Consider the following 14903-nt stretch of genomic DNA (forward strand, 5'->3'; position numbering starts at 1 on the left):
TTTTATCTGAATGTCTGGTATAATTCAACAATAAAGCTCCTCTGGGCCCAGGCTTGTTCAGAATGTTTTGATAACCTGACCAATTCTTTAGTTGTGGATCTGTTGAAGGTTTTCTGCTTCTCTGTTAGTATAGGTAGTTAGTGTATTTCTAGACATTTTGTTCAGTCTTTCTAGGTTTTCAAGGCTGTTGGAATATAGTTCTTCGTAATTTTCTATTACTGTCCTTTTTATTTCAGTTGGTTTTGTTCTGACATCACCCTTCATTTCTTACTTGCAAGATGTTATTTTCATCTGTTTTTCCTTGGTTATATTTGCTGGTGGTTTGCTTTAGCTTCCAAGATTTGTGGAGAAGAGATTTCAGAGGACACTATTTGGTAACAGATTTTAAAAGGATAGATGTTACATTGGCAACTGAACAGGGAATAAGGTACTCATACTAGTAACTCTTGACAAAAGTTGTGATGTAAGTGGAAAGGATTGAATGTCTTTTTCTGTTTGTAATGAGATTCATGTGTGACAAATTCTTTTGTAAAATTAATACCAACTAGTTCCAAGAGTTGGAGATGGAAGAATCTCAAATCTCCAGCTCTTCCAAGATGCTAGCCTGCTCCATATTTCCCCTACTCCTGCCTTGAGTATATTCTCTTATATTTCTGTGTTCTGCGAATTGCAGCCCTATCCCACAGAACTCATGAAAGTTTGAGGAAATGTCTCACGTGGCAGTAGGTGCTGTTCAGTCCAAATCCAAAGGTCAGGCAAGGTGGAGGAAAGGACACACTACTCCTGGCTCTGCCAGTGAAGAGATGACACCCACAGCTTCTCAGTGGGCTCGTTTTTTATGCAACAGAAAGGCATTGCAAAAACATTTGTTCACAATTACTCACAGGAGAATTCTATTAGTATCTTCCCCCACCTTCTTACCACACCCATGTTGCAGAGAAAGATCATTTGGTAGGAGTTGTAATATCAGTGGCAATCAACTTAACATATAACTCTTCACCCAAATTTAATATTCTCCACCCCTAGACTGAATTGTGTGTGTGTGTGTAGTGTAGTGTTTATATATATGCAGGTGTATAGTTTTTTGTTATTTAGGCAAATATGACCCAGGGTCTCTGGTCGGATGTTTCCAGTAGGCACTGGCCAGCCGCCTATTAACTTTAATCCACCAGGTTTCTCTCCAGGCCACACCAGAAGCAGCTTTTCTTCTCTCAGCTATAGGATATCATTGTTTACATGCATTACAAGTAACAGTAGCCAAGACAACCACCAAGGAAAGAAATCACACCTGTCCTATTCCTGTTCATTAGCAGATAATACCCTCCAAACTGGAACTACAGCAACAGGCATATGAAATCCAGAATTATATCACATAAGGGATTAATGCCAGAGGGAGTAGAACTCACATGTACCTGAAGTTCTTCCACATAAATTATTTCATTTACTACTTTTGTACCTAGGAGTTCTTCTTCAGGTTGTAATAAGAGTAATAACATGATTTTTCTAACTGTACAGGCTCCTAGATGCTTTCAATCCTTTCCTCTATATCTTTCCTTCTCCTTGCCTTTCCTCCTGATTGAGGTAAACTGTATGAAGTACCTCATCTGAACTGGCTAATCCCCTGGCGGCCTTGCCATTTCTCTGTCTTATGTTTGGATGGCTTCAATCAGCTTCTGGTCACTTTGGAGGCACTGGTGCTGGAGCCAGCTGTCTCTTTGGTATCTTGATGGTGAAGGTTGGTAGACCTCTGTTGCTGCTCATCCTCTTTCTTAGGAGCTCCTCTGAGCCACGAAAGTCCCCTTAAGCAGAAGACGTAACCTTCATGTCTAGTGGCTTTAGAGGCACATAATGTATGGATTTGTCCTTATCGGTGTTATACAGAATTGCTATTAGAACAGGGTTTGAATTTCATTATAGCCTTCACTGCTGCAGGCTCTGGCTTGACAGTAGAGCTGCAACCAGAAACCACCTGGAGTGGCATGGCAGTCCCAGTGATTGTTGGGACAGCAATTTCACACACCTCACGCTTCTCTTCCCTTTGTATGAGTTCTTGTTCAAAAAGCTTCTGTAAAAAGGACTTCATGTGATCCAAGCCACACACTGTCTTTCTATACAAAACCAATATATTGAGTACTGTTGTCTACATAACATTACCTCCAAATCAGTGTCCTTAACCCCTCTACTGTATCTGGTGTTATAATAGTGAAGGAACAATTGCATTTTTCTGAAATGCTTTAATGAGAACCCCAACTTCCTGTAAAGTAATGGTGACCAACAGGCATGCTCACTGTTAAGGAACGAAGACCTGAAGACCAGGAGAGTTTATTCTGTGCAGCCTCTAAAAACAAAGCTGAAAGGACAACTTGGCTTTGATGATTTAAATAGTAGTGTCATGAAATATTGTGGAGGGGAAATTGTCCTCTTCGTGTATTCACATATTGAAAGATATCCGATTTACATCTCACTGCGGCCTGTTGTGTTGTTTTCTTTCTCAGTGGGCAGTGCTGACCTGTGGACACTGTTTCTGTAACGAGTGCACTTCTATTATTATCGAACAATACAGCGTGGGGTCCCACAGAAGCTCCATCAAATGTGCTATATGCCGACAGACGACATCTCACAAAGAAATCTCCTATGTCTTCACCTCAGAGAGAATAGATCAGGAAGAAGACATCCCTGTGAAGGTAAAGCGGGTGAAGAATATCGTGAAATGTAGTTGTAGCCATGTAGTAGGAATCAGTGACTGGCAAATGAGGGCGATGAAAATCAGAAGAGGGAGCAGCCCATGAACATGTACTAACCGCTGTCGCCCACAGTTAGACTGCTTGCAAGCCTCAGCGTGACCAGCTGCTTTCTCATTTGTGGGGAGGAACTGGAGAGAGCTTTTTTGTGTGTTTGTGTGTATAAAAAAACAGGTTTATATATAAGAGCAATTGAATACTGAGAAAACATCCCAGTCCAGATCAAGTCCATAAGTCTGACATTAGCTCATAATTCCAATACCAATGTATAAAGTCCTCTTCAGACTCACGGAACACATCCAATGTTGCTGAATGCAGGAAGCTCAGAGGCCAGTGGGTGCAAAGTCCTGTGGATCCAGTGCCAGTAGAACCATCTCAGCATTGGCATGGGTTTCCACATGGCTCCTTCAGTTACCAGGGCACGGGGTCTGTCAGTGTCGTGCCATGTGTCTTGTCAGTAGAGCGTCTCTCAGGGAGTGAGCCCAGAGAGTGTCTCCTGCCTCCAAGGAAGAAATATAAGAATTCCCAGAATCCTCATGGAAAGGCCATACCCACACAGAGGTCTCATTGGCTATACAGGATTGACACACTAGATGCCATTCCCTCACTCGTAATCCTCCTCTCAAATTGACAACAGATTACATAGCTACCACAAATACTGCAAACCTCTGAGCAATGGGTAGAGTATTATGTAGGATGTTCATTCTTTTGGCTTAGTTTTTAAAACTAGACTCTGTCTTGGAAGTGATGCTTTTGGAATTTCCCCATCTTTCATACATTTTACGTTTACTCTTGTCATCATTTGTTAACCTCAACCCTTTTTTATAAATCATTTTATTGGGGGATTGTACAGTTCTTATCACAATCCACATATACATCCATTGTGTCAAGCATATTTGTACGTTTGCTGCCATCATCATTTTCTTTCTGCTTGAGCCCTTGGTATCAGCTCCTCATTTTACCTCCTTCCTTTGCCACCCTCCCTCACAAATCCTTGATAATTTATAAATTATTATTCTTTTTCCATGTTTTATACTGTCCCTTTTTACCCACTTTTCTCCTTTTACCCACTTTTCTGTTGTCCATCCCCCAGGGAGGGGGTTATATGTAGATGATTGTGATTGGTTCCTCCTTTCTCCCCCCACCTTTCCCTTACCCTCCTGGTGTCACTACTCTCATTATTGGCCCTGAGTGGTTTATCTGTCCTGGATTCCCTGTGTTTCCAGCTCTTATCTGTGCCAGTGTACATCCTCTGGTGTAGCTGGATTTGTGAGGTAGAATTGGGATCATGATAGTGGGGAGGAGGAAGCACTAAAGAACTAGAGGAAAGTTGTATGTTTCATCAGTGCTATACTGAACCCTGACTGGCTCTTCTCTTTCCCATGATCCTTCTGTAAGGGGATGTCCAGTTGCCTACAGATGGGCTTTGGGTCTCTACTCCCCCCCTCCCCTCATTCACAATGATAGGATTTTTGTTCTGGGTATTTGATGCCTGATACCTGACCCTATCGACACCTCATGATCACACAGGCTGGTGTGCTTCTTCCATGTGGGCTTTGTTGATTCTCAGCTAGATGGTCGCTTGTTTACCTTCAAGCTTTTAAGACCCCAGATGCTATAACTTTTGATAGCTGGGCACGATCAGCTTTCTTCACATTTGCTTATGCACCCACTTTGTCTTCAGCGATCATGTCGGCAAGGTGAGCATCATGGAATGCCGGGTTAAGAGAACAAATTGTTCTTGCATTGAGTAAGTACTTGAGTGGAGGTCCAATGTCAATCTGCTGCCTTAATACTAAACCTGTAAATATATGCATGTAGATCTATTTCCCCACCATCCTATGTAAATATATTTACATGTGTACGTGCCTGTATTTAGACCTCTGTAACTACCCTTTGCCTCCTAGTTCTTTCCTCTATTTCCTTTTACTTTCCTCTTGTCCCATTGTCATGCTTAGCCTTCATTTGGTTTTCAGTAATTTCTCTCCATTACATTGCCCTTGCTGAATCCCTACCAGGTCTCTCACACCCTCCTTAACACTAATTTTGGATCCCTTCTTGCTCCCTTGTCCCTGGGTTGATAAACACCACCTCCCCTTCTCCCACCTCTCCTTCTCCCATGTCCCCCTGGAACTATCAGTCCCATTAGTTTCTCCTCCAGACTGTTTCTCCAGGTAGATCTGCAGAGATAATGATATGCTCCATTATATATGCACAATATAACAAGACAATGCAACAAAAGAGAATAGAGCAATGAGAACAAAAAAGAAAACCAATGACCCTGAAAAGAAAAATTTATAAGTTTTAAAAAGAAAGAAAAAACTGTACATAGATCAGGGTTTGATTTTTGGCCTGTAGGCATGTTCTCCAGTCAAGTCCGATGGGGTGCCAAGCTCTGACCCCAAAGTCTATCCTTTGCACTCCCGACACTTGAGTCTCCAGTGTTGTCCCCTGTAGGACCATGGGTCAGGGAGGGACGTCGTATCTCTTAGTGGGATCAGCCATCTGGTCCACTCTGTGCATTGGCTGTTTGGAGCGGGCATATCCTCCTCCAGACCTGGTGGGCCAGGGTGTGCTCCACTCTCTTCTTCCCCATTCATTTGCTCCCAGAGAAAGCTTCTTCAAATGCAGCTGAGGCACAAAGTTGCATCTTACATTTCTAGTTCCTTATTATCTTCTGCAGTGTTTTCTATCCACTACAACTAGCCAAAACTCTGGTTAAATTAGCAATTTATTTTTTAAAAGCTTTCCTCTTGAAAATAAACAAGCGGTCATCTAGCTGAGAAGCAACAAATCCACATGGAAGAAGCACACCAGTTTGAGTGATCATGAGGTGTCAATGGGATCGGGTATCAGGCATCAAAGACCCAGAACAAAAAATCTTATAATTGTGAATGACGGGGAGGGCGGAGTAGAGACAAAATGCATCTGTAGACAATTGGACGTCCCTTACAGAAGGGTCACAAGGAAGAGACAAGCCAGTCAGGGTTCAGTATACCACTGATGAAACGTAACTTTTCTCAAGTTTTTTAATACTTCCACCATCCCCAATATTATGACCCCAATTCTACCTTACAAATCCAGCTAGACCAGAGGATGTACACTAATACAGATAAGAGCTCAAAACACAGGAATTTCAGGACAGATAAACCCCTCAGGACCAATAATGTGAATAGCCATACCATGAGGCTAAGGGGAATGTGGGGGGATAACTGGGGAAACTGATCACAATGATCTACATATAACTTCCTCACCAGGTGACAGACAAAAGAAAAGTGGGTGAAGGGAGGCAGTGGTAGCTGTAAGACATGAAAAATCATTTATAAATTAACAACGGTTCGTGAGGGAGGGATGGTGGGGGTTAGGGGGGTACTGAATTGATACCAAGCCTCTAGTAGAAAGATAGTGTTTTGAAAATGATGATGGCAACAAATGTGCTTGACACAATGAATGTTTGTATGGATTGTGATAGGGCTGTAAGAGCCCCCAATAAAATTATTTTTTTAAGGGGGCACCTAAAAACAAAAATCTTTACCTCCTTTTACCCAGTTGTGGATAACAGACAATGAAGATGTGCCTAACCACATTGCAGGGGGAAAAATAGGTTGGTTACTGAAGTTAGTAAAACTTTGTTGAAAGAGCAGGCATTTTGGGGATAGTGGTGTTAGGCTCCTAACTACAAGGTAGGTCTGCAGCTTGAAGGGGAAAAGAGGAGGCTTTCTATTCCCACCCATAAAGCTTCATAGTCCCGAAACCCTGCAGTGCGGTTCTGCCCTGTCCTTTAGGGTCAATGTGAGTCGGAATTGACTCGATAGCAGGGAGTTTGATTAGGTCTTAGGGTTGCAAGGAGACAGTGAGCATTAAAACTTCATAGGTACAGACAGCTAAAACTTAGCTTTTTCTTCATTTCCTATATGCCATTCAGAATTTCAAGATCAATGTAATCTGAGATGCAAACAGAATCTGGACTTGGACGTTCTACTAAAGAGTGGGAGTAGTGAGAGTGACTCCTCTCTTTCTCTCTCTCTCCATATATATATATATATATATATACACACACACACATTCATTTGTCATATTTAACTAAACGTAATATTGACTATTAAGCTATAAAACTGTTGACAAATAATTGGCTATTATATGTACAATAGTTAATTATGTAATTGCTGCTCACACGCACACAGTTATTTGAGACAAACCTGAAAACATCTGTCATATTACAGTGTAGTGTGTTAGAATCTAAAGAACCCCAAAGCTATCATCGATATATCTATTCATTCATTACCTATATATTTATTAACATATTAATTGCTAAGCAATATGCTGGAACTCAATGACAGTATAATTTAGAAGTAAAGTAGACCTGGCTGCTGTGCTCATGAATTGCATTGTCGGTGGTAGGAGGGTGAGAGCTGGAAGCACAGTGTGTTAATCCAGGTTGACTAGAGAAACAAATCCAGAGCCACTCGTGCAAGAGAGAGCTTTATATCAAAGAGCAATTGTACATTAAGACATCCCAGTCCAGATTAAGTTCATAAGTCCGATATTACCCTGTCGATCTAGTCCATAAATTCCTCTTTTCGACTCACACAGCCATGCAATGACCCCAGGTTCCGGTAGGTCACACACTAGTGGGTAGAAAGTTTTGTGGCTCTACTAGCGGTGGAAGCATCTCAGCGCTGCCGTGGGTCTCCACATGGCTCCTCAAGCTTCAGGGCTCTGGCTCTATCGGTGTAGCTCCTTGTGGTTTGACATCAGGAATGTCTCACAGGGAGAGAGTGGGCCTGGCCTCCAGTGAGCTATTTTTCTCCATCACACCTCCAAATGAGGTCATCAAGCTGCTACCTGATTGACAGGCTAGACGCCACCCTCTCACAAGTAGATAGGAGATTATGTAACTGTCACACACATGGTCAGTCTTGGCACCTTTGAGGGGGAGGGATAGTAAAGCAAATATCTAAAGAAAGCATGAGTGAATTAGCCAAAGTAGGGAGAAAGGAGGAGTGATCTAGATGAAGGCCCAGACAGAAAAAAATATAATACATGTACCAGTAAAGACCTGAGCTTAGACAAGAAAGAACTCAAGTAGGACTGAGTGGCTTCCCAGTAGAAAGCAAGGAGGCTGGGTAATGAAGTGAGTCTGGAGACCCAAGAATGACCAGATGTTGAAGGACTGAGGGGATGTTTGAAAATTTTCTTACCGGATAAGCAAAAAGCCACTAAATGGAACACACCATGATCTGACTTTGATTTTAAAGGAATCCTTTTGCTCTTTGTGCATTCTGCCGAATTTTTCTGTAAACCTAAAACTTAAAAATGAGGTGTACTTTTAAAAATTAAAACCATTCCCCTTTGCATGTGGAAAATAAACAGCAGAAATACAAATATAGGGGCTTGGGACAGTCTGAGGCTACTACAGATGTCATGATAGCTTTGATTAGCTTGGTGGCAGTGGAGAAGGAAAGAAGTGATTAAATGTGAGGAACATGGCGAGTGAAGTTGATTATCAAGATAGAGTGTTGGAGGGTTTGGTGAAGAATCAGATTTCATACATGACCTCCTGATTTCTGATATGGAAACCTAGTAGATAATGATACGATAAACGATAAATAATATGTAATAGTGTTATTATAAACTGACATGAAATAGAAATACATTTAGATATATTCCAGATGCATACAACATCCGAGTAGCTTTACCCAGCACACAGATAAATATGTGGTGGTGGTGGTGCTCTGCGATTCAGAGTCTCTGGCATAAGTGATCATTGAAGCCATGAGAATCAATGAGGCTACTTCAGCAAAGAGATAGAGAAGCTGGTGTCAAATCAAGACCTTCAGAACTCCAAAACGTTTAAAGGTTGGATAATGAGGAAGAAGTTAGAAAAGCAGACTGGGAAGCAACAACCAGAGACATGTATAATCCAGGAGAGAACGCTTTCAGGAGAGGCCTCACGAAGGAGACTGATTTAATAGGAGGCAAGTACCAGCTATGTGGTGCTGGAGGTGGTGTAACAGTGAAGACTGATTTGGCTATTGGAGGTCATTGACTGCAGAAGGAGCTGGCAGTCATTGTGTACAGACAGGGCCTGGGAAAGGAACAGGAAGCGAATAAATAGGAAATTAATTATTTCATCAAGATTTATAACCTGGAGGCTATATAAAGTACAGGTAGACTTTTTGGTTTTATTTTGATTTTTGTTTTGTTGGTTGATTTAAGTAAAAGATTCTTGAGTGTCTAATCTTCCGTAAAGAAGAATAAAGTAAAGATCCAGGAGAAAGATAAAGGGCATGGAAAGTATCCATAGAGAAGTGTGCTGCCCAAGCCCACAAGTCCAACATTAACCCCTATGTCCAACACCAATCCACAAAGTCCTCCTCCATCTTACAAAACACACGCAGTGATGCCAACTGCAGGAGGAAACGTGTAAGCATCTCAGTGCTGGCAGGGGCCTCTACCCGGCTGCTCTAGCACCCAGGGCTGCATCGGGGTAGGTCCGTGTAGCTGCTCAGGGATGTGTTGCAGGAAGTGAACCTTGCCAGCTGAAGCAGGGACCCGGCTAAGGCAGCTGCACCTTGGTGCGACCATCAGAAAGCAAGAGACCTTAGAACTAGAAAGAGGAGGCTCCCTGAGCCATTTATCCCTCTGCCCTTCAATTAACCCCACATGTGTTTATCAGCCAGGTTGGCACAATAATCTTTATCTCAGTGAATAAGCAGGAGGGAACTGCATGGGAATAACAAAATCAGCAGAGATGTTATGAGAGACTCGAGACCTAAGAGGTCCTCTCACCCTGTTCCTGAGCTATATCTGAACTCCCTGGTTGAGCATATATTTTTAAAGTAAATGCCATGGAGTTAACTGAGGGGAGGCAGATGATCCCTGGAGCTGACCAGCCCTGAGGCAGTTACCTGAGAGGAGTTCTTTCCCTTGCTCATCACACAAAGACTGCTTTCCTTTTCCACTGCCACTGTCTCCTTCCTTCTCATCCAAACAGTCTTTCTTTCTTTCTGGGCTTTCTCCTCAGTCTCTTCCCCTGGCCTCAGGCATCCCAAGAGCCACATAGGGCATTTTTGGCTGCCAAGAGGCTCCTTCCTGGCTCTCCAACAAGCGCATTCATCACAGTACAAGGAGCCAGTCTAAGAAAAAACTGCTGTGTCAGGTGCAATGCAGTGAGCATTAGGAAGTGATTGCTTTGGCTACCAATAAACAGCACGGCCTCTACGAAACTGAGTCACTGTGCTCATCAAACCCAAGCACCTGTTCAGTTCATGACAGCTTCCCTAGACACCCAGGACAGAGATCAGGACTGGCAACGTTTGCTGTCATGCCGGGGCAGGGATGTCGGTGTTCTGGTACTGTGTGTTGTGCTCTTCCCATCTTTTCTTGGGTATGGGTAAGCACCTGCGAGGAAATATTATTACAGGATTTACTAACGTTCATTGCCCTTTTGTCATAGTTCATGTATGCTCATACTTCCTTCTTGTTAAACATTTGACTAGATATTGTGCCTATTCCGCACACAGGCTTTATCCTGCCTCCACATTTTCACGTTGCTTCTTGTCGCGTTTGTTTTGTTTCTCACTGCCTCTTTTGTCACTTTTCCTGTCTGCCACCTCTGACGTTGTATCCTATCACCTTTTCTGCCTTCTGTCATGTCTGCCGTACCGTCTGCCACTCTTTCATGGAAACAGCTACTTTTTCCTGAGTAGCCTTGCCTGTCTCGTGCCCCTGAAACTTCCCCAATATCCCTTCACTTGGGGTTGAGAAAAGTGATCATGTATAGCATATAGATGACTCAATGTGAGTTACTAAGGCATGATTTCAAATTTTAAAATATTAGTTCAAACTATTCCTCATCCGAGAATTTTTCTTTTTGTAAAATCATTAGCCAGTTCACCTCTGTTTTATAATAAACATTCTGAAAAGTGATCATTAGATTCATTGAAGTTGCACATTAATCTGAAATGTTTTTCACTCTTGTGTTCATGTCAAGACTCAGCATATAATAGATCATATTTATTCAATTGGCTAATCTGTAGATTAAACATATTTGGAAGACATGAAAAGAGTATTAAGTAGATGCTGTTCGATGCCATTGAGTCATATCTAACATAGCGACCCATGCAACACAGAACAAAACACTGCCCTGCCCTGTGCCGTCCTCACAATTGTCCCTGTACTTGAACCCATTGCTGCAGCCCCTGGGTCTGCCATCTCGTTCAGGGCCTTCCTCTTTTTCAGATGCTGATTTTCCAGTGCTCTGAAAGCACTTTACAAAGTTCTTTGCGCAACAGAATTAAAATATAGTAGAATTTTTCCATGAACTTTTTGAAGCTCCTACATATTTTTGGAATTAGAATTTTCAGAATGTAAGAAACCCTGCTGATGGACTATCAGAATAAAATGCCTATGGGGTCACAGATCTTCCCTTCAGTGGGTGCATTTTAACTCAAACAAATAAAACATTTAGGACTACGTCTACCCCAGTGGCTGTGTGACAGTATTCCTAAGTGACCCTTGGAACGTACTGGGCATTTCACAAAGTAAACAAAATTCCCCTTGCAAGTTCTAACAACTGCCAGACATTTTGGATGGTAAAGTAGACCGCCTGGCAGAACATACACCCACATGGCATGTTCCCTGTGTCCCAAGTTTGGCTTAGTTTCATACAAAGCACTTTAGCGAGTGGAACCATAACCCCTTTAATGAGAGAACTTTCTTGTCATAAAACGCTTCTGTCCCAGAGAAATTACATGATTCGATATGAATAGAGCAACAGCAAAACCCTTCACCGTCCAAACACACACAACACACACACACACACACACACAGTTGCCTTTTCCACTCCTGCTTTAGGAGATCTAATCGCCAGGTGACCCCTTTTTAAAAAATGTTTTTTTCAAACCCCTCCTTTGTAAGTTTTGACTTATATATAGAACCTGTGTCAGAAATCTGGACCACTTTTAACAAAAAAATCTATTGATAAGCATTTTATAAAACTAGAGGCGAAAAACCAACATTTTTTCTACATTTAAACACTCAGGAAAGCCTAGTATTATAATGTGGAGTTCTGTGTAGAATCCTATTGTTTGCTTTCTCTCTGACTGCGTAATTAACTCCAAATGTGGCTTGTGAAGTCTATCTCAAACTTCCTAAATGGGATTAAATAAATATCTGGGTAGAGAAAAAGTGTTTTTGAAATTCTGTCTGAATTTTTAAAGTGTTAAATAATTTAGTAAATGTAATCCACAGTGATTTTTATTTAAGGATAGCTAAATATATAAAATACTTGAATACATGAATAATAGCTAAGTAATTTTAGGTAATATTCCTCATATTACCTAAATATTAATGATCTAATGTTAGGTTAATTTAGAAATGCGATTGTGTATTTTTGTTAGGAAATCTCATGAATAAATGTAATGACATAAAAGTAATGTACTCACTGGTCTAAGTAACATTTGTATTCAAAAGTGTTGATAAGCATGATTGCCATAAAACTCAAAAACATCAAACTTCCTGTCGTCACGTTGATGCCAACTCATCTCTGCTCTATAGGACAAGGAAGAACTGCGCCTGTGAGTTTTCAAGACTGTTTACCTCTTTACAGCAGCGGTTCGCAACCTATGAGGGCGACGCCTTTGGGAGGGTCGAACAGCCATTTCACAGGGGTCTCCCAATTTATCACAGAAAAACTACAGTTATGAAGTAGCAACAAAAATAATTTTATGGTTGGAGGAGTCACCGCAACACGAGGAACTGGATTAGGAAGGTTGAGAACCACTGCTTTACAGGAATAGAAAGCCCCGTCTTTTGCCCTCAGGACAGCTGGTGGTTTCAGTCTGTCAACACTGCCAACTAATCACAGCCCAATGCATAACCACTATGCCACCAGGGCTTGCAGTAAATTAAATGTGCAGTAGAGAAAAAGGACTTTACATTATCATTATGGAAAGCATCGCCTTTGTGGAGTATAAACTTCATTAAGCTATGGAGAGGAAGTAGTACATGAAGCTGGGGCTTTGCTTTCTCCCCCACATCTCCAACATCTACAGTCATGGTTAGCACACAACAGCAGGCACTCTAGAAGTAGATGCTTCCATGGGATCCTGTAAGAATCTTTGGCTCCGAATGAAATGCTTAGCTTTTTTGTAACTGTTGGGTTAGCCTATCTCTTTGACACAATTATGCCAGAAGGGTTTTTTAAAGGGCAGCATAGTATCTGTACAGCCTGGTGCAGTTGTAAACCTTCCCACAGCCAAAGCAAAGTTCTCAGTGAGCTAGACTTAAGTAACAGCATGTAAATGTTTAACACACCGATACCGCTTTCTTTAAATATTCCTACTTTGTAAGACAAAATTAATAACTGCTAAATTGTATCTGTCACTACCAATGTGAGTTTTTAGCATGGTGAACAGGTGCAGACAAAAATAAAACAATGTTAACAGATCTTTTACTCAGCTTAAAACTATTAAAGACAGCACAGGCACATTGAAGTTAGCAGTATTTCAAACAGACAAATCCTGGAAGTTAGAAAATATGAAGATAGGAAATTGTTTTCTACAAAGATAATGGTAATGAGAAACAATACTCAATTAATTTGCATGTTTTAAACCATGAAGGAAATAAAGAAAAATCTATTATATAACACCAGATCTAGTCCCAGTTGGTTTAGTCATTTTAGTGATTAGAAAACTTTACTGGAAAGGAAAAAATATAATAAGGAAATTTGTGTAAATGTGTATTCCTTAAACTGATGTTCCTTAAATGTTTTCAAAAAATCCCTAATCTCAAGACCTTTGATTTTATGTATTTAATTGACTAGAAATAAAAATGTTCTATGTGCCATTTCAAAAGTTAGTGGCCCACCTCTGGTGAAGCTGAACTCGGCCTCGGGCAGAGGGCCCAGATCAGACACCATTTAGCCTGTGAGTAGTAAGAGGCCCTGCAGATAACAGTAGTGGGCAGTGGTAGGGAAAGACCAAATTCAGAGGGCCAGTGAATTCCCTGGTGGTAAACACAATACTGACTGTACGACTGAAGTAAGGCATTATTAAGGCTCAGGGAACCAACCAGGCCTCGCAACCACCCCCTTAAGACACATACCCAGAGCTGTCGGAATAAGTGTAGTCAATGAAAGTGTTTGTAATAGCAAAGTATAATAAACTCAACCTCGATGAATATCAGTAAGCAAATGCTTAGTAAATTATGGTATATAATATAGAATACTATGCAACCATTAGAATGAGATAAACAGAAAACCTTATGTGAAACTTCACTGACATAATATTGTTAAATGGATGGGGGCTTTGAAAAACATTTTTTTTAATTGGTGGCATGTGTGTTCATTTTTGCGTAGGCTTTTAAGTGCACAGCAAAATTTAGAGTAAGTGCCAACTTTTTGACAGATAAAAGCTGTTTTTTTTGTTGTTTGGGTTTTGGGGTAGGGTTTTTACCCTCTATGGTCTCCTCATGTGAATTAGTCTGGGTAAACTAGAGAAACAAAATTCATAGACACTCATATTTTATAAGAGAGTTTCATATAAAAGGTAAGTGTACATTAAGAAAGCTTCCTAACCCAGTCCAGTCCAAGCCCATAAATCTGACGTTAGCCCATATGTCCAACACCCATCTACAAAGTCCTCTTCAAACTCACAAAACACATGCAGTGACAGCGAGTGCAGGAGGAAAGCCAAGTCAGTGAACCTGTAAGCATCTCAGCGCTGGCAGGGGTCTCCACACGGCTGCTCCAGCACCCAGCGCTGCATTGGGATAGGTCCATGTGGCTTCTCGGGGATTTCTTGCAGGAAGTGAACCTTGCCAACTGAAGCAGGGAACTAGCTAAGGCAGCTGCACCGTCGTGCAACCATCGGAAAACAAGAGACCTGAGAACTAGAAAGGCGAGGCTCACAGAGTCATTTATCTCTCTGCCCTTCAACTAATCCCACATGTGTTCACTGGCCATGTTGTCACAATAAAATTTAACTAATTGCATCATGTAAAAGTGATATATGGCAATGCTCCTGTGAGACCATCCTTGGTTGTTGTTTTTTTTTTTTTTTTGCATTAAATCTGCCCGCATCCTGGTCCAATCTAGGATATTACAGTGTTCATATTTACTGTCTCAGAAAGTTAATGCTTACTGTTTGATGGGCAGTG

The 14903-nt window shown here is 41.4% G+C and overlaps 1 protein-coding gene across 1 annotated transcript in view; it reads left to right on the plus strand.

The window, feature by feature from the left end:
- The window catches only part of SHPRH (SNF2 histone linker PHD RING helicase), a 100923-nt gene that overhangs the window by 73523 nt on the left and 12497 nt on the right, over window positions 1-14903 (plus strand). The window contains exon 25 of the mRNA XM_075554424.1: window positions 2496-2684. Within this exon, the coding sequence (XP_075410539.1) occupies window positions 2496-2684 (189 nt within the window). The remainder of the gene's footprint in view (window positions 1-2495; window positions 2685-14903) is intronic.

The sequence above is a fragment of the Tenrec ecaudatus genome, chromosome 7 (assembly GCF_050624435.1).
Source record: "Tenrec ecaudatus isolate mTenEca1 chromosome 7, mTenEca1.hap1, whole genome shotgun sequence".
NCBI classification, from domain to species: Eukaryota; Metazoa; Chordata; class Mammalia; order Afrosoricida; family Tenrecidae; genus Tenrec; species Tenrec ecaudatus.